Below are 21,295 nucleotides of genomic sequence, written 5' to 3'. Positions count from 1 at the left end.
CGGAATCCATAAGCGCATTATGCAGGGAAAACTCAGACATATGTGCAACAGAGGGCTCTGGGTGAGAATGGTGCCGGCTCACCTGGGGTGACGCCAAAGCGCCCTGCCTGCTGCCTCGATCCCCAGAGTAACCAACCCAGCACCGACCGGCAGTGTGACCTCTGCGGCCACAGATGGTGCACGAACGGGAACCCCCTCTGGTCTATCTGCGCACATCCCCTCCGAGCTCCATGGGTATCGGAGAGCGAGTGCGGAAGGATGGAACCACCGGACCCCGATCAGAACGTCTGCGGGTAGTCAACTGGTTGTCCAGCCGGATGGTCAAGTCCACCAGCTGGTCGAACGTGATGGTGGTGTCTCTGCAGGCCAACTCCCGACAGACATCCTCACGCAGACTGCAGCGGTAATGGTCGATGAGGGCCCTGTCACTCCATCCCGCGCCGGCATCCAGGGTCCTAAACTCCAGGGCGAACTCCTGGGCGCTCCTCGTCTCCTGCCTCAGATGGAAGAGGCGCTCACCCGCCGCTTTACCCTCAGGCGGGTGGTCAGAGACTGTCCGGAAATGGGTGAACTCCTCAAACTGGTCCAACGCCGCACCTCCCTCTCTCCACATGGCGTTGGCCCACTCCAGGGCTTTTCGGGTGAGGCACGAGACGAGGGCGGACACCCTCTCACAGCCCGATGGAGCCGGGTGAACAGTAGCTCCAGTTGAAGCATGAACCCCTGGCAGTTCGCAGCCTCTCCATCGTACTCCTGGGGCAGGGAGAGACGAATCCCACTTGAACCAGGTGGAAAAGAGGTGCTCAGAGAAGACCCTGGTTGTGCTGGTGGAGGCACTGGAAGAACTCCCTGTCTCTCCCAGCAATCCATAGTCCGGACAACGCGGTCCATGGCGATGCCAAGATGGTGAAGCACTGCTGTGTACCCCGGACGCGCTCCTCCACCCCTATAACCGGGGTACCTGATCCTGCTGACTCCACAGTGAGTCAGTGATTCTGTAAGGGTGCGTGCTGGTGGCAGGGAAGTCAGGCGCAGGAGATCGAACTTGGTATAAACGGAGAAGTTTAATAAGTGCTAAAAAACTGAAAACCAAAATACACAAAATAAAACAAGTGGATACAAAATCCGTCGCACACCAGAACATATCTTGCACAAAGCTTACAGACAAACAATCACCGACAAGGACAACGAGGGGGAACAGAGGGTTAAATACACAACAGGTAATGAATGGGATTGGAACCAGGTATGATACAAGACAAGACAAAACCAAAGGGAAATAAAAAGAGGATCAGCGATGGCTAGAAGGTCGGTGACTTCGACCGCCGAACGCCGCCTGAACAAGGAGAGGGACCAACTTTGGTGGAAGTCGTGACACTATGATTAAAAAGCTGGAGCTCTCCTTTGTCTGCATTAACAAGGACAACACACAGGTCTTTCCATCATTGTATGATTTTTTGTGTGCAAATGTACTTAAGCTTATGGACAATGTCAAATGTACCTTCCTGAAATGGATGACACAAACAACTGGATTTGTTATTTATTTGACTGGGCTACCTGTAATTGACATTGTGTTGTTATTTTGTTGAACACTAAATGGTTTAATTTTATTTTTGTCAGTGAAACAAGGCTACTCAGGCGAGAAAAAACCTCACTCAAATATATAGCCCCGTTGGAAAATATAAATGGACTGTTTGAAAATGTGAATTTAAAAAATTTAAAAAAAATAACTAATAATAATATTTAAAACCTGTTTGGGCTAGGCTGAATACTGCCCCCTTTGGAGGAATTGCGTGCCCATAGTAAACAGAAAAGAAATCTGTCCAAAATTGCTAATATAGGCATATAATAATAATTATTGAATAGAAAACACTATAACGCTTCTAAAACCGTTCAAATTATGTCTGTATGTAAAGCAGAACTCTCAGGGCAGCCATTCTCCCAAACTATCTCTTGTCATCAGGAAATTTGGGCCAACTTTGACGTCATCGCCCCCACCCTTCCCAACCAGCTTCGGATCTGGGAACAGTTTCTATCTCTTCAGCGCGATGTCTCCTTTCAATGGGGCGTTTCATTGTGAAAATCGCGCGCCCCCTCACCCTTTGGCGGGCTAAAACCTTCGGGTCACGCGAAAATACATGTACTCTCATGCGCGCGTCGCGTCTGGAGCTCTCTTTGTTCCAAGATTCACCAAACGATGTCAGTTTGTCTGTTCGAGCTGAGAATTTTTTTGCACGTTTAGAACATCCTAAAGCTTGATTCTGCACTTAGTTTGACCAGTTTAGTCGACATATAATATGTAATTTTGAAGTTTTGATGCGCATCCCCTAGAATTGTGGCTGCATTTAAGCCGGAATTTGTCGCGTTTGATAACCCAAAGACAGACTTGAAAGCCAAACGCAGTTTTTGGTAAGTATGACTCCTTCCACGACTTCTGATCGAAGAACATCAAAGGTAAGGGAATATTTATGTGGTAATTTTGTGTTTCTGTGGACTCCAACATAGCGTAGACATATTGCTAATGTCTGAGCGCCGTCTCATATTATTGCCTAGTGAACGAATTCTGTAACGTTAAAAATAAATGTAACACAGCGGTTGCATTAAGAAGCAGTGTATCTTTCTAACTATATGTAGAACATGTATATTTAGTCAAAGTTTATGATGTGTATTGCTTGTTATCTGACGTTATCTGGCGGCGCTATCATAATTTCTCCGGACATTTGAGTAGCATTTTTTGAACATGGCGTCATTGTAAACAGAGATTTATGGATATAAATTGCATATTATTGAAAAAAACATACATGTACTGTGTAACATGTCCTACTACTGTCATCTGATGAAGATTTTCAAAAGGTTAGTGAATTATTTTTCTTTTAATCCTGCGTTTGTTGATTGCATCTGTTGTTCAACATGGTAAAACATTTTAGAAATCTTGTTAATGTGTGGAGGTTAAATATTTCTAAGAATATTTTTGCATTCTGTGCGCCATCTTTTGAGTTGAGCTTGGGGGGTGTGGCGCTAGAGACCCGTGTATTCTCAACAAGCTTTAGATATTCTTTTAAATGTGAATCATATTTTTATTTGGCGTACCCCCTTCGGCATTGCGCGCACCCCTGGGGGTACCAAACTGATATTCCCCAGTTTGGGAATACCTGCCCTAGACAATACAGAATAAACTTGTATGAGCACTTTAGCAAACGTTAGCTAGCCTGTAGCTAGCTAGATAGCTAGCCTGTAGCTAGCTAGATAGCTAGCCTACCTCGCTTGCATTATTAAATGATAATGTTACATAACCAGCAGTATCTAGAAAATACACAATACACTTGTATGAGCTATGATGACCTTCCTAAATTGTAATGATGTAGCTAGCTAGCTAATTATCTAGTTCGCTAGCTAGCTATGCTAACGTTAGCTACAATGTTAGCTAGCCTGCCTTGCTAGCATTATCAAATGATAATGTTACAAAACCAGTAGTATCTAGACAATACACAATAAACTTGTATGAGCTATGACCTAAGTTCTAATGACGTAGTTAGCTAGCTAAAATGTTAGCTAGCCTGCTTCGCTAGCTAACATTAGATAGTCTGCCTCGCTCTATCACAAGATAGCTACCTATAGAACCAGCAATAACGTTATCCAACATCGTTACTGTTACAGGCTTTGGATTTTCCATTTATGTTTTGAGGTTGGACTTTAGCACGGATAGCTCATTAGCACATAGGGCACATCGATTGGTGTTGCCTTGTTAGTCAGAATGTGATACACCTGTGCTGGTTGCAGTCTTGTTAATGGGAAAGTGTTTCACCTGTGATGGCCAAGGTGCTATTTAAGAGTGGCTGGACGAGTGCTCCAGTTGCCTTGATAGATGCAGAGGGTTAACACCTTTATAAGAGCGTCTGCTAAATGACTTAAATGTAAATGTAAATGTAGTTGGCACTCCCCATTTTGAGTCCTAGACAAACAATCCTTTATCTGATTTTGTTTTGCTCCACCGTTGCGCCATCGTTTTGCTTAGTTTGCTTCTTGTCTTTAATTTTGGTGAGGGGTTTTGTTTTGTGGGTTTGTGTAATTGGGCAAATTTAGTGGCCACTCATGGTGGTTGTCTTTTAGGTTCCAGTTATTGTTGCTAGTGAACTTTCAGTGAACACCCACAAAATACACTTATTTAGGTAGTTTATTTCACTGACATCTACCTTGAGGGGTTATAAGTTAGGTGGAATCATTTAAAAAGTTGTATAAACACAGGCTTTAAAAAAGAGGTGTGCACCACTTTGTCATGACCGGAGTTCGAAGTGTGGCACTGTTGGTGTTGCTGTCCTTCGGGCTTGTGAGTTAGTCCCAGAGGCATACAGACAAAAGTTCTGTAAATTACAAAATAATCATAAAGCCATGTTGAGTTTGCAAGGGAACAATCATCTCTTTTTGATCAGTGGTGTGGTTCTCAAGACATCAAGGACCTTGAATTTAAACTCTCAAACTCCTCGAGCAGTTCAATAATTGCCTTCATGAAAGGGGGTAGAAGCTGTTTAGAAGCCTCTTGGACCTAGACTTGGCGCTCCGGTACCGCTTGCCGTGCGGTAGCAGAGAGAACAGTCTCTAACCTGGGTGGCTGGAGTCTGTGACAATTTTTAGGGCCTTCCTCTGACACAGCCTGGTATAGAGGTCCTGGGTGGCAGGAAGCTTGGCCCCAGTGATGTACTGGCCCATTCGCACTACCCTCTGTAGTCGGAGGCCGTTCGCATTACCCTCGTGGTCGGAGGCCGAGCAGTTGCCATACCAGGCAGTGATGCTCTCGATTGTGCAGCTGTAGAACCTTTTGAGGATCTGAGGACCCATGCCAAATCTTTTCAGTCTCCTCAGGGGGAATAGGTTTTGTCGTGCCTGCTTCACGACTGTCTTGGTGTGCTTGGACCATGTTTGTTAGTGATGTGGACACCAAGGAACTTGAAGTTATCAACCTGCTCCACTGCAGCCCCGTCGATGAGATTGGAGGTGTGCTCTGTCCTCTTTTTCCTGTAGTCCACAATCATCTCCTTTGTCTTGATCACATTGAGGGAGAGGTTGTTGTCCTGGCACCACACAGCCAGGTCTCTGACCTTCTCCATATAGGCTGTCTCGTTGCTATCGATGATCAAGCCTACCACTATTGTGTCATCAGCTAATTTAATAATTATGTTGGAGTCGTGCCTGGCCGTGCAGTCATGATTGGCAGCTGTGGGCTGCCCTTCAGGAAGTCCAGGATCCAGTTGTAGAGGGAGGTGTTTAATCCCAAGGTCCTTGGCTTATTGATGAGCTTTGAGGGCACTATGATGTTGAACACTGAGCTGTAGTCAATGAATAGCATTCTCACATAAGTGTTCCTTAATGTCCAAGTGGGAAAAGGCAGTATGGAGTGCAATAGAGATTGCATCATCTGTGGATCTGTTGGGGCGGTATGCAAATTGGCGTGGGTCTAGGGTTTCTGGGATGATGGTGTTGATGTGAGCCATGACCAGCCTTTCAAAGCACTTCATTGTGTGGAGTGCAATAGATAATAGTGTTCTTGGACACAGGCACTATGGTGGTTTGCTTAAAACATGTTGGTATTACAGACTCGGACAGGGAGACGTTGAAAATGTCAGTGAAGGCACTTACTTGCTAGTTAGTCCGCGCATGCACGCAGTACACATCCTGGTAATCCGTCTGGCCCTGCGGCCTTGTGAATGTTGACCTGTCTAAAGGTCTTACTCACATTGGCTGCGGAGAGCTTGATCACGCAGTCTTCTGGTAAAGCTGGTGCTCTCATGCATGTTTCAGTGTTATTTGCCTCGAAGTGAGCATAGAAGTAGTTTAGCTCGTCTAGTAGGCTCGTGTCTCTGGTCAGCTCTCGGCTGTTTCCCTTTGCAGTCTATAATGGTTTGCAAGCTTTGCCACACCCGACGAGCATCAGAGCCAGTGTAGTACGACTCGATCTTAGTCCTGTATTGACCCTTTGCCTGTTTGATGGTTTGTCGGAGGGCATAGCGGGATTTCTTATAAGCTTCCGGGTTAGAGTCCTGTTCCTGGGTTGCATGGAAGTTCCTTTGTATAATGTGGAACTCGAGTCTGATCTTATTTCTGGTTCCGTTGTTGTTGGATTGAGCCTAACCTACCAGTGAAGGGGGTCTTATTCATTTTGGGAAACGATTTGGCTGGAGGGATGGTTGTGCAAAATCCTGTTCTTGGTAAGGAACCCAAAGTAAAGGAACCTGCTGGATTATCAGAAAACAATCTTAGTGTTCTCAGCGTGTGCCATTACATGTGCTTTGTCTAAGAAAGTTGCCGGGAGCAAGTCTAGTGTTGAGGAGGATATCTGCAATCCCACCATGGTCGATCTGTCCGAGACATTTATGGGTGATCCTGATTTTGCTAAACCTCCTGAGTTGCCCTCTGCTTTGAAACCCCCAAAGGTGAGAAAGTTTGTAGGACCCCTGAAGGAAGAGTGGGTTCCTACACTTGAGACTTCGATGTCCAAGAAGCAGCTGATTGCGAAACAGAGTAAAGATGTGTCCCTCTCCACTCTTTTTTTCTGAGAGATGTCCAGAGAAGGATTTTGATTAAGTTTGTGTGGGTTACTTTGACAGATATGGAGTTCTAATTTTAAAATTTAAATTTTACCTTTATTTAACCAGGCAAGTCAGTTAAGAACAAATTCTTATTTTCAATGACGGCCTATGAACAGTGGGTTAACTGCCTAATTGCCCAAAGCAAAGTGTGGTAACAAGTTTATTTTGACCATCATGTGCGCTGCCACTCATTTCCCTGAGGCCATTCCACTGAGGAAAATCAGGAGAGGAAAGTTCCTACAGATATTGTAGGAGTTCCACCTTGAAATCAGACATGTCCGTGGTAGGGCCAACTTGGTTGCTGACTGTCTTTCAAGAGTGGGCAGTCAATGGTTTTTCCATTTATGTTTTGGGATTGGACTTTAGCACATATAGTTTGGTAACACTTAGGGAGCACATACTGGTGTTGCCTTGTTAGTCAGTATGTGTTACACCTGCGCTGGTTGCCATCTTGTAATTTGAAATGTGTTTCACCTATGCTAGCTCAGGTGCTATTTTATAGTGGCTGGTCTTGTGCTCCACTTGTCTTGATAGATGCGGAGGGTTAACACCTTTAGTTGGCTCTTCCTATGTTGACTTCTAAACAAACAATCCTTTATATGATTTTGTTTTGCTCCACCTTTTTGGTTCTTTAAGTTTGGTGTGGGTTATTATTTTGTTTACCTTAAGGCAAATTTAGTGGGTGCCCATGGTGGGTGTCTTTTGGGTTCCAGTTGTTGTTGCTAGTCAACATTCTGTGGACACCCGAATAAGTGTTTTTCAGAACCCCTCCTCCTCCTCCTCCTCCTAAACCCCCCCTCCTAAAATCCCACCTGTTTTCAGTCTGCCATCCTTTGAAAGCGTTGGGGATGATGAAACAATGGAATCCCATTCAACGAAGGGACACAAAGTGGGCAACAATTTCAAAGATTTTACTGAGTTAAAGTTCATATAAGGAAATCAGTCAATTTAAATATATTCATTAGGCCCTAATCTATGGATTTCACATGACTGGAAATGCAGATATGCATCTGTTAGTCACAGATACATAAAAAAAGGTAGGGGTGTGGATCAGAAAACCAGTCAGTGTCTGGTGTGACCATTTTCCTCGTGCAGTGCAACACCTCCTTCGCATAGAGTTGATCGGGCTGTTGATTGTGGCCTGTGGAATGTTGTCCCACTCTTCTTCAATGTCTGTGCTTCATAACTCAACTGCCACCATGGGGTACTCTGTTAACAACAGTGACATCAGCAAACAGCTCACCTACACAACGCCCTACATGTGGTCTGTGGTTGTGAGGCCGGTTGGATGTACTGCCAAATTCTCAAAAAATTATGGAGGTGGCTTATGGTAGAGAAATCAACATTCAATTCTCTGGCAACAGCTCTGATAAACATTCCTGCAGTCAGCATGCCAATTGCAAGTTCCCTCTACTTGAGACATCTGTGGCATTGTGTTGTGACAAAACTGTACATGTTAGTGGCCTTTTATTGTCACCAGCACAAGGAAAACCTGTGTAACGATCATGCTGTTTATTCAACTTCTTCATATGTCACACCTGTCAGGTGTATGGATTATCTTGGCAAAGGATAAATGCTCACTAACAGGGATGTAAACAAATTTATGCAAAAAATCTGAGCTAAATAAGGTTTCTGTGCTTATGGAACATTTCGGGGATCTTTTATTTCAGCTCATGAAACATGGGACCAGCACTTTACATGTTGTGTTTATATTTTTCTCCAGTGTAGTTTTTCGAATAAAAAAAACAAATACTAAAAAAAATACAAATCTATTTTAGACGAGACTGCGTTTATGACAATTGACTTTGTCGTCAATTTTGACACTAGAATAAATGTCTCTGACTCATATCGAAGCCACATAGGCCACTTTTAAAAGGGATTAGTTGCATTTTAGGGGCAGTCATTCTTTAAATAAATACACCTTTTTAACAAAATACAATATGTAATCGGAATTACTCAATATAGAGTCTGCAAAACTTAAATTGGTCTCTTGTGCTGGGCAGTGGGTTTAATACAGAGTGCTGGTGACTCCACCCACTCCATACATTGCAATGCAATACACTGTAAATTAATTACACACTGTATGGGTTTTACGATTAAAAAAAAAACGATTGTATTTGCGGAGTTAAAAGTGGGTTGGGAATACTCAGTAGGGTCTGTAGGTGGAGTATAAAGTGCTGCTGTGAATTTAGACTTCAGTCCCCCATTAAATAACACCATATATAGATTCTACAGACCCCACTCTACTGAGTATAACGATCTGAACATCGTATGTTTTGATAGTGGTCTTACAAAATGTTTTTAGAAGCATATTTGTAATTGTTCCAATAAAGTCATTTTTTGCATTTACTTTAAAGCACAGTATAAAGGGGACATTGATTAACATGTAGTACTGTATCTTTCGATTTAGTTATCCACATTTCAATGTTTTGAAATGCGTGCTTTTATTTTGAAGGAATCTTCCTTCGCATACAAAGTGACGCCATCGTTTGTGCTGCTGGCAGAATACTAGTGCGGTATTGCACTTATATCTCCTGTTTTGATTGTAGGTCAGAAGAAGTAGTGCTCAACTACAATCCTGTACTTTGTTGACCAGGTAAGAACAACGACTTTATCACTAAATGTTTTGGTCTAAACTAGTGTTCAGGGAAGCATACATTAATATGTAAATTCCCCAAATGTCCACAGAACCTACACAATTAATAACCGATTGTGGTTTATTCCAAAAATAAAATTATAAGCTGTCTATCCTAAAGCCTATTAGCTTTATGGCATGGCATATACGTTCTTGCAACCCCAGTGACATTTTTGCTGCGTTTTTGGGTGTGCTGGCTCCCTAGGGTTGACCTACTTTTGCTGTAATGCAGTGCAGTTCTTGTTCGACTTTGCAGCCGACTGACTGATCTACAAATTACCTTGCGTCATAATTAACTACTCATTACTATTTGTAGTTCAGCCAGTGTCACCATTTACGCACAATGCATCATGGATTTGACGCTCTCGAACACGGGCAGTGAGTTCACAGCCCATTTAATTGTTCGCCAGCGATGATTAATCGGATGTTGTAGTAAAGTCTGTGCACTCCTTTTAGTGGATTTGTTAGCGTGCGCTGGTAGTGTTTTTGTGTTTGTGTTGAGTAATGTGCAACCCACCTGCCGCAGTAAACAGAGTTTTAAAATGTTTATGTGGGGGTAAAAGACGATTTATGGTCAATCTGGCATCTGTAGCAGCAGTACAGCGTTTACTGAGATGCCACCTCTGTTGAAGTCAAAGCATTCATACTTGCGCTTTGGGGAGCTGTCGTACGCATCCAATAAATTGGTCTGCACCGCACCACTCGTAGTGATAGCCTGTCAGCTAATTACGAATAACTGCCCAAACGAAATGACAAGACCTTACCTCTTCTGAGATGTTGGGAGTAGGAGCTCAGACAATTCTATCGTTAAGTAAAAATGCTGCACCGTTTTCCACTTGCATCTCCCCATCCAGCAAAATCGGGTTACATTTAGGCTATTGTTTATTTTACACTATGTTGAGGTAAACATCAAAGTATAATGCTTGTATGGATGTCAATCCCAATACGTGTTCATGTCATCAATCAACTGCCTTGCAGTTTAAAAGCGACTGAATACGACCACTGATTTCTGAATGCTAGCTATGCTACCAGCTTATACGAACGGGAGCATAGCAGCACTTCTTCTAAATCTGAAAAGGGACAACTTCTAAACGTTATGCAGCGAAACCAGCCAAGTATATCCACATCTGATTTTAGTAACCACATTTTGGGCCTGTTACAATACATCAATCATGACCGATTTGGCACATCAACTTTGTTTGATCGGATTTGTTGAATGTGTACAAATCCATCTATCCCAATTTACCTCCCTGATCTCCTTCCAGGAGTTCAAACTCCTTTTTGTATTATAAATATGTATTTATTTTGTGAACTTTTTCTGATAAGACTCCATGTTTGTGTTTTATACAGGATATACCGCCCCCACCTATAGTCAACCAATCATGTCAATGCGGAGCTCCACAGAGCCCTTCGCATTGTTAGCTCAATTTGGCCTCCAGCGGCTCCACAATTGCGTCACACCCTTGAAAAGAAGCCTCGGAACAACATTTCCAGATGAAGCAATAATCAGCTTTTCAAATCGAAATGTATTTGTCACATGCGCCGAGTACAAAAGGTGTAGTAGACCTTACTGTGAAATGCTTACAAGCCCGTAAGCAACAATGCAGTTCAAGAAATAGAGTTAAGAAAATATTTACTAAATAAACAAAAGTAAAATATTTTAATAAAAGTAACACAATAACAAGGCTATATGTTTTTATTTTACCTTTATTTAACTAGGCAAGTCAGTTAAGAATAAATTCTTATTTACATTGACGGCCAACCGGGGAACAGTGGGTTAACGCCTTGTTCAGGGGCAGAACAACAGATTTTTACGTTGTCAGCCCAGGGATTTAATCCAGCAACCTTTCGGTTACTGGCCCAATGCTCTAACCATTAGGCTACCTGCCACCCCAACATGGTCAATGTGCAGGGGTACAGGTTAGTCTAGGTAATTTGTACATGTAGGTAGGGATAAAGTGACTGCATAGATAATGAACAGGGAGTAGCAGCAGTGTAAAAACAAAGGGCAGGGGGGTCCATGTAAATAGTTCGGGTGGACATTTGATTAATTGTTCAGCAGTCTTATGGTTTGGTGGATCCCTTTTGGACCTAGACTTGGCCCTTCGGTACTGCTTGCCGTGTGGTAGCAGAGAGAACAGTCTATGATTTGGGTGACTGGAGTCTTTGACAATTTTTTGGGCCTTCCTTTGACACAGCCTAGTATATAGGTCCTGGATGGCAGGAAGCTTGACCCCTAATGATGTACTGGGCCATACGCACTACCCTCTGTAGCGCCTTACGGTCAGATGTCGAACAGTTGCCATACCAGGTGGTGATGCAACCGGTCAGGATGCTCTCGATAGTGCAGCTGTAGAACTTTTTGAGAATCTGGGGACGCATGACAAATCTTTTTAATCTCCTGAGGGGGAAAATGTGTTGTTGTGCACTCTTCACAACTGTCTTCAGGTGTTTGGACCATGATATTTTGTTGGTGATGTGGACAACAAGGAACTTGATACTCTCGACCTGCTCCACTACAGGCTGTCGATGTGAATGGAAGCGTGTTCGGGCCTCCTTTTCCTGTAGTCCACGATCAGCTCCTTTGTCTTGCTCAAGTTGTGGGAGAGGTTGTTGTCCTGGCATTACACTGTCAGACTTCTAACCTCCTCCCTATAGGCTGCCTCATTGTTGTCGGTGATCAGGCTTACCACTGTTGTTGTCAGCACACTTAATGATGCTGTTGGAGTCGTGCTTGGCCACGCAGTCGTGGGTGAACAGGGAGTACAGGAGGGGACTAAGCACTCATCCATGAGGTGCCCCCGTGTTGAGGATCAGCTTGGCAGATGTGTTGTTGCCCACCCTGACTGCCTGGGGGTGGCCCGTCAGGAAGTTCAGGGTCCAGTTGCGGAGGGAGGTGTTTAGTCCCAGGGTCCTTAGCTTAGTGATGACCTCCGGGATGATGGAGTTGATGTGAGCCATGACCAGCCTTTCAAAGCACTTCATGGCTACAGACGTGAGTGCTACGGGGCGTTAGTCATTTAGGCAGGTTACCTTAGTGTTCTTGGGCATAGGGACTATGTTGGTCTGCTTGAAACATGTAGGTATTACAGACTCCGACAGGGAGATGTTAAAAATGTCAGTGAAGACACTTGCCAGTTGGTCCGCGCATGCATTGAGTACACGTCCTGGTAATCCCTCTGGCCCCTCGGCCTTGTGAATGTTGACCTGTTTTACCTGTCCTGCTCACATTGGCTACGGAGAGCGGGATCACACAGTCGTCCGGAACAGCTGGTGCTATCATGCATGCTTCAGTGTTGGTTGCCTCGAAGCAACCAATAAAAGGCATTTAGCCCATCTGGTAGGGTCGCGTCACTGGGCAGCTTTGTAGTCCGTAATAGTTTGCGAGCCCTGCCACATCTGACGAGCGTCAGAGCCGGTGTAGTAGGATTCAGTCTTAGCCCTGTAATGACCCTTTACCTGTTTGATGGTTCGTCAGAGGGCAGAGCGCAATGTTTTATAAGCGTCCGGGTTAGTGTCCCGCTCCTTGAAAGCGGCAGCCCTAGCCTTTAGCTCGGTGCGGATGTTGCCTGTAATCCACGGCTTCTGGTTGGGCTATGTACATACTGTCACTGTGGGGATGTCATCAATAGACTTATTGATGAAGCCGGTGACTGAGGTGGTATAATCCTCAATGCCGTTCAATGAATCCCAGAACATATTCTAGTCTGTGCTAGCAAAACAGTCCCAAAACAGTCCTGTAGCGTGTGCAATAAAGATGAATTTGTGCTGTTTCTTTACTGTACATTTTCAAACCTGTGTCCCCGTGATGGCACAACAGTAGCCCGACGGTGTAGGCTACTGTGTTTATTTAAGTTTGTTACAAAAGCCCTATAAGCTAACATTAAAATCTGACAGGTAAAATGCTTTATTACTTCTTATAAGCATATATGAGCTTTTTAAAAACGTATTTTTTTATTTTACTAGGCAAGTCAGTTAAGAACAAGGACAGCCTAGGAACAGTGGGTTAACTGCCAGTTCAGGGGCAGAATGACAGATGTGTACCTTGTCAGCTAGGGGGTTTGAACTTGAAACCTTCCGGTTACTAGTCCAACGCTCTAACCACCAGGCTACCCTGCCGCTAATGACTTATATGGTGTATAAGATTTGTTCACATTACTGTAGCCATAGAATTATAGGATTTCTTTGACTGCAGCTGACACTTTTGTGAATGAACCACCTTGATTTGGAGCCCTCACTTGAAATGTTATGCATTTTTTGCCTAAGACTTATTATGCGGCAACAAATGTTATGGAACAATAAATGTATACCCTTTCATCTGATATAATATGTAATTGGCCATTTGTAATAAAACTCACATTTGTCTACCATATGGTGCCCTTTCTGGTAATTTGCGGAGATGGTGATAAGCCTCCTACCACAGGCACCAATCCCCCTTAAGCTTCTTTGAAAAGGTCTGACTAGCAGGTTTGATATGATCCCGTGAATAGTGAAGTCTGTGTCAAAACAGCTTCATGTACCTACATGGTATTACATCAGCCTGTCTGTGATACTGTACAAATCATAATATGTCCTCTGTAGCCTACATTCAGTGAATAAATGACTGAAACATGTCAAGTGTTCTATTTTCTACTGGTAATGGTATGGTAGCATATTATTTGATGGTACTGTTTTCATGTGCTTTTTAATGGGACATTTTAACAATAGTTACTTTTGGTACTTACAAAAATAATTGGTTATTCCAGTGTAATATACATTGTTACAGTTTGATCGTGTCTTTTTATTGTATGTATGGGATTTTCTGATTTTATTGAACAAATCGTGAATTTGGGTGACCGTGGGGAAAGTTGGAGACTTTTGTGTCAAAGGGCGGTAAATCCCAATTCAAACCAATACCGACACTGTAGACGTGTGGCGGAGGCTGCAGCATTAACACTAGACCAGCCATGCCACAACCAAGTAATTTATTAGTAGGCCTAAATACCCAGGTGAAATGGACATTAACAATGGCCCTATTTCTAGGAAAGTAACATTTGTCTTCTTGGTCTTGTATTTGCAGATCTACCCGGCCTGTCGACAAAAACAATGGCGCTAATCTCCCTCGAGGATCTTGACGGATTGGAGGATGAAGAGCTGGACAATGACATCACTGACAACCCTGAGCCAATGGAGGATGACGAGCAGCAGAGGCTGTACACCCATTGGCAGGCGATCGCCAGCACACACCAGGTGTCCGTCCCCCGAGGTAAGCGAAATAGGCGGTGGAGTAAAATAGTCCCATTTGAGGTAGTTGCTTGGCAACAGTGTATTTGGAGACAATCAGTCTGAGAAATCAGACTCTTTTCAACAGGACATGGTTTCTTCCAACAGTTTAAATAAAATCTCAGATTCTAGTTGCTACATCTTGTCTGCAGTTCAGCAGTATGACTTGATTGTTATAGTGTGTGTATTGAAGTCTCTATCATGGCTTACTCAAATGGGTATCAGTTTAGGGTCTAGTGAGAAGCTTATAGCTATTAGAGCATGCCCATTTTCCTAGAGACTTGAATACTTGACATTAGCACTGTGTTCCTTTTATGAAGCATAAGCCAATGACGAATTTCCCCCCACTTCACTTGGTTCCGTTGAGGTTTTTGCCAGTGAGGTTTGCTCTCACACTGCTCTCTGTCCTCTTTAAAAAAAAAAAAAAACGAGGAGGCCCCTGTGTTGTTTTGATAGAAATGACAGGACCAATTCAAGAGCTGACGCAGCGGAACCAAGCCCAAGAGAGAGAGCAGGTCCCCTTTTCCTGCATCTCTCAGCATGAAAAGGTAAAGTATGTCTCCCTTCCACTTAGGTCAGGATGACAATGGTTGATATGTTGGCTGGCTGTTCCATTTTCTGGGTCATCTGTCTATGTAATGTCAGGAAGTGAAGGAAAGTCTTTAGTAAAAGCTAAATGAAGCCATTTTCTTGTCGTTCTTTTGAGTGTCTGGCACATGCACTTTTGAGTGTTTGAATAATAATAAAATAAATCATGAAAGCTGTGTGTATGTACACATGGATTTGTGTAAATGCCTGAGTGCAATGTGGTGTGTACAATCTGTGTGTTTGTGTTGCCTTATGACCAGCCATGCGTTTGCTTGAGTGCAATTTATGTTGGGTGTGTGTGTGTGCGCGTCTGTGTTTCAGCTTGAGAATCCATGCCATTGCTTGAGTGCTAAGTGAAGTGGAAGATCTCTTATATTCCCTGGATAACGAAGTGTGTGTTTGTCTATTTCTTCAGATGGGCGAGGTGCTGTTTGAGGAGAGGATGTACCCTGCAGGGAAGTGGGCGTGCATCACTAAAGGGGAGAAGCTGTACGAGCAGAGCATCTCCATGGGCTTTATGAAACTCATGAAGTTCATCTGCAAGGAAAACTCTGTCGGTAAGGCCTTAGTGTTCATGTTACTGTGTAATTATTGATGTAAGTATAGTGCAACATCTATTGTAATCACTCATTGTTTCAACTATATTGTAATCTTTCATTGTTCCACCCTACTTACAGCAGTAACCCTTATCATAACCCTAAGTACAGTGTATCCACAATTTATTGATTTGGGGCCTCCACTCTATTGTATATTATTTAGTCATTATTACACTGTGCTTACATAAGTAATCCTAATCCTTACCATAGCCCTAAGGATTGTAAGAACAGTGTAACAATGAGTAAGCATAATAGCACACTCTCGTATCAACAGGACGCTATTTGGGAATGACTGTACCCATTGTGAACAGTATCCAAATGCTGGAGGACGGCAATGGCTTTCAGAAGGACATCTTGACGGCATACTACCTGCCTGCTCAGTTCCAGGCCAACCCGCCCCAGCCAACGGACCCAGACATCACCATACTCCAAAGGGAGGCTTTACGAGTCATCACCCTGTAAGGACACTCCCACCTCTGGCTGACTTCGGTACTCAAGTCCCAGGCTTGATTTGAGGTCTATTCTACTTCGCCTGTGGTTTTGAGACCTATTCTGACCTATTTACATATCTACATGTAAAAATGGACAATGTATAGCCAAAATGGGTGGAAATAATTAGTCAGATTAGTGATAATATCCATGTTTTTTTTACTATATTGGCTGGTTTCCCAGACACAGATGAAATTAAATGAAATTGTATTAGTCACATGCGCCGAATACAACAGTGAAATGCTTACTTTACAAACCCCTAACCAACAATGGAGTTACATTTTTATTTGATTTTTATAAGTAATACGGATAAGAAATAAAAGGAACAAGTAATTAAAGAGCAGCAGTAAAATAACATTAGCGAGACTATATACAAGGGAGTACCAGTACAGACTCGATGTGCGGGGGCACTGGTTATTTGAGGTAACATGTACATGTGGGTAGAGTTATTAAAGGGACTATGCATAGATGATAATAGAGAGCAGTAGTGGTGTAAAAGAGGGTGGGGGGCAATGCAAATAGTCTGGGTAGCCATTTGATTAGGTGTTCAGGATTCTTATGGCTTGGGGGTAGAAGCTGTTTAGAAGCCTCTTGGACCTAGACTTGGTGCTCCGGTACCGCTTGCCGTGCGGTAGCAGAGAGAACAGTCTGTGACTAGGGTGGCTGGAGTCTGACAATTTGTAGGCCCTTCCTCTGACAGCGCCTGGTATAGAGGTCCTGGATGGCAGGGAGCTTGGCCCCGGTGATGTCCTAGGCCGTTCGCACTACCCTCTGTAGTGCCTTATGGTCGGAGGGCGAACAGTTGCCATACCAGGCAGTGATGCAACCAGTCAGGCTGCTCTCGATGGTGTAGCTGTAGAACCTTTTTAAGCCCAGTCCTGAATTTAAAAGCACTTTCAATGGAGTCTACGTTGAGCTTCTTTCTTGTTGTTGTCCACTACTAGGCTTAATCTGTGTGTGGGGAATCAGCCCAAACAGTATTAATTATGCTAACTTCTATAGATAATGGATACTTACTAGCTAGACTCACACACTACTTTGCATTGGTACAATGTCTGGGTAAAATACTGTAGGTAGAAAATAATCACTTAATAGCAGTAATGCCAGTATTTATTTAAACACGAATAACAAATGCGGTCTTCTGTAGGACGTTCTTCGGCACCACCACGGAGGAGACAATCATGCCTCAAATCAACCTGCTGTGGGAGATGCTGGGCCCCAGCGAGGAAATGCATCGCAACTCCTACATGGTGGCCGTCTACGACAACCCTGGGGTGTCCTGCCGCAGAAACGAGATCTGGTTCATCCGACGAGACCCCTAAAGCTCTTATAACATCCTCCTGTATCACCCCCCCAATCCCACCCTTCTGTGCCCCTAGGGTCATGTTCATTGGGTGCAAAACAGAATAAAAGGGACAAACGGGGAAGGACTACCTGGACTTGGTCCAATAAGCAGCACTCATTTTTAGTTTCTGGTACAAAATGTTTTTTTTATAAACTTTTGTTTTTGCGTGCCATAATGAACACAATCCAGATGATTCCTGTAATGGAGATGGAGTATGGATTAAAATGGGAGGAATGGCTCTTGGGTTGGTTTTAGCTGTAAAGATGACAAGATTACTTTAAAGATGGTATTAGGTATATAGTAGGTATGGAAAATACTTCTTTAACATTCACTGAGATTGTATGTTTATGCTCCAGGGGAGCACAAGGAAAGACTAACTTCAGTGGCATTTATACCATATACACAGCCAAATATGGTGTTTAAAATACAAGTATATTGTAGCTCTGTGAAAAACTGTCTGGGAATTACAAGAGTTAATGCTTATATTTCTGTCATGTTTTATCTTTATTTTATTTTTCTTGCTTTTTATGTAACAAATTAGTGATCAAATCATTGCAAACTAGTGTCACACAATGTGTGAAACACGTTGTTTTAGAAATGGACTGAAATTAATTTACTTTTTAGATTTGAGTAATTTAGCAGATGCTCTTATCCAGAGCGAGTTACAGTAGTGAGTGCAAATGTTTTAATATATTTTTTTCGTAATGATACCATAACGTTTTTCTAAACTATAATGGTTGTGTCTTGTGGGACTGTAACCTATTACTAAAATGTTGTATTTGCTGTTGACTAGAGTAGGCATCCAGGTTTAACTTTATTATTATCCATAGGTAATTCTGACAACTTTATCATTCAAAGTTATTTGCTATGATATGTGGGTGTCCTCTTACTCTTAACTGTCTTTTTTCCCCTGCTAGTGAATTTTACCCACACTCTGCTGCTTTACCAAGATTTTGAGGCTGGTGTAGTGATTTTGGGTATAGGTGTCTGAAAGTAAACAACTGTTCTCAAATGACTATCCCCCTTCCCCCAGCCTCAAAATGATAGACAGATATGTCATTTGTTACCTTCAGTTGCCACTAGGTGTCAACCAAACAGTAACGTTTGTGTAATGTTTTTTTTTTGTCTATCCATTTGCTTATTGGTGAGTAACGACTATCTCACAAATTAATAGATTGGTTTTTGGTGAGGTTAGTTGTAAATGGAGCTGAGACTGTGACCAGGCACTTTAGATATTGAGGAAGGCTCAAGCTTTAAGGCCGTCATTGTAAATAAGAATTTGTTCATAACTGACTTGCCTTGTTACATTTTACAATTATAATTATTTTTATTTTTTGAAGATTCATAACTATAGTTAATGATGGTTGGGGAATGGAAGTTTAATTAAAGTGACTTATGAACATTTGTTCAGCATGGCCAAATGATGTGCTCTTACTGTGCTTGTCTCTTATATATGCCTTGAAATGTTTCCAGAATAAGTGCATTAGTTGTATTTGTTTCCATTCTCCAATAATTTGTATGGTATACTTTTGATATGTTAAAATTGCACCCGTCCTCTCTTTTGTGACCTTGTATTTCTATGCTGTTATCAAAGCATACATTTAAAAATTGCAGTGTGAATTTTAGTGGATTGCTTCAATTTTATGGCGACCTGACCAAATTCACATAGAAATGTGAAGAGTTATAGAACTGTCATTCTCATTGAATGCAAGTCTAAGACGTGGTACGTCTGTTCTGTGTGTTATTTCTATGCTTCCCTTCTAAAGTTTTGTTTTTGCCTCTTTTGGTTTTGTACACCAGCTATAAATACAATATTTTTGGTTATGGAAAATATATTTCACAGCGGTTTAGATGGTACAATGATTCTGTACACTATACTTGTTTTGTCTCATAAATAGAAATGTAAAATTTTAGCAACCAGGAAATGGCAGAGAGATTTCTGCATAGTGCATCTTTAAACTACTTAAAATATTCCCAGAGTAAATGAATGGAGATTTGATATACATTTACACTTAATGTACAGTGCCTTCACAAATTATTCACACTCCTTTTACATTTGACACATTTTGTTGTGTTACAGCCTGAGCTATTTGGTCCCTGCTCTACGCACAATACTGCATAATGTCAAGGTGGATTTTTTTTTTTTTTTTTTTTTTTTTACATTTAAAAATGAAAGGCTGACATTTCTTAAGTATTCAATCCCTTTGTTATGGCAAGCCTAAATGCATTCAGGAGTAAAAATGTGCTTAACAATTCTCATAAGTTGCATGGACTCTGTTCAGCATTAGTGGTTAACATTACCTTTGAATGATTACCCTGTCTGTACCCCACACATACAATTATTTTTAAGGTCCCTTAATCGAGTAATGAATTTCAAGTACAGATTCAACCACAAAGACCAGGGAGGTTTTCCAATGCCTTGCAAATAAGGTTACCGAATGGTAGATGTGTTAAAAAGAATTACACTGAATATCCCAATGAGCATGGTGGAGTTATTAATTAGTCACTACAAACATCCAGGCGTCCTTCCTAACTCATTTGCACCACTCAGGGATTTAAAACAGTTACAGAGTTTAATCTTCAACATTGTAGTTACTCCACAATACTAACCTAAATGACAGAGTGAAAAGAAGGATGCCTGTACAGAATAAAAAATATTCCAAAACATGCATCCTGTTTGCAACAAGGCACTTCATACTGCAAAAAAATGTGGCAAAGAAAGGTACTTTTTGTCCTGAATATGAAGCATTATATTTGGGGCAAAAACACATCACTGAGTACCACTTGTCATATTTTCAAGCATGGTTTTGGTTGCATCATGTTATGGGTATGTTTGTCATCGGCAAGGAGTAGGGAGATTTTGGGGAAAAACATGTATGGAATAAAGCTAAGCACTGGCAAAATCCTATAGGAAACCTTGTTCAGTCTGCTTTCCAACATACACTGGGAGATAAATTCACCTTTAAGCAGGACAATAACCTAAATCACAAGCCCAAATCTACACTGGAGTTGCTAACCAAGACAACAGAATGTGAGTGAGTGGCCTAATTACAGTTTTGACTTAAATCTGCTGAAGAATCTAGGGCAAGACTTGAAAATAGCTGACTAGCAAAGATCTATAACCAACTTGAGCTTGAAGAACTTAAAAAAAATAATAATGGGCAAATATTATACAATGCAGGTGTGCTTAGTTCTGAGACTTAATCAAGATATATTAGCATTTTAGTTGACATATTTTTATGTTAAAAATATTCTTCCACTTTGACATTACATAGTATTTTGTGTAGATCAATGATGACAAATCACAATTAAAACAGTTTCAATCCCACTTTGTAACAACAAAATGTGGGGAAAATAAAGGGGTGTGAATACTTAAGACACTGTATACAATGACAGCTTTTATAATCTTTGCACTGTATGATTTGTATTTTTATGTAAAATGCAAATAAAATTAAAACAAAAATGTGTGGCTTGGTGTGAAGGACATGATTGTTTCCACTCAGAAAAAAAAAAAAAATCCCCACATACCTGTCAAATACCATTTGTTATATTTGTGGTTATTTGGCTATGTCACAGTGTGTCTTATTAGTATACCGCCTCTGTCCAAAAATCTTACACAGCTAAAATTACAAAAGTATCCCTTTCTAACAACTACCTTGTCTCATTAAATTTTGTAATAGTCTCTTCATTTATCCTTATCCATATTTACATTTTATATGTATTTTAAATGGTTTAGGATGTAGCCCGAAAGATAGCCTTGGCCTTTAATCCAAATAATAAAATATTCAAAACAAGTTGT

The 21,295-nt window shown here is 41.9% G+C and overlaps 1 protein-coding gene across 1 annotated transcript; it reads left to right on the top strand.

Annotated features, from left to right (window-relative positions):
• The first annotated feature begins 9,061 nt into the window (after nt 1-9,061).
• LOC118389122 (heme-binding protein 1-like) lies at nt 9,062-20,965 on the top strand. The gene is made up of 6 exons (XM_035778898.2): nt 9,062-9,177; nt 14,276-14,461; nt 14,935-15,026; nt 15,482-15,623; nt 15,937-16,120; nt 17,299-20,965. Exons 2-6 carry the CDS (start codon nt 14,302-14,304, stop codon nt 17,471-17,473), a joined length of 753 nt encoding a protein of 250 aa, XP_035634791.1. The 5' UTR covers nt 9,062-9,177; nt 14,276-14,301; the 3' UTR covers nt 17,474-20,965.
• Nucleotides 20,966-21,295: the final 330 nt, after the last annotated feature.

This window comes from Oncorhynchus keta, chromosome 10, assembly GCF_023373465.1.
Source record: "Oncorhynchus keta strain PuntledgeMale-10-30-2019 chromosome 10, Oket_V2, whole genome shotgun sequence".
Taxonomy (NCBI): domain Eukaryota; kingdom Metazoa; phylum Chordata; class Actinopteri; order Salmoniformes; family Salmonidae; genus Oncorhynchus; species Oncorhynchus keta.
This window is presented reverse-complemented; position numbering and strand designations above follow the sequence as displayed.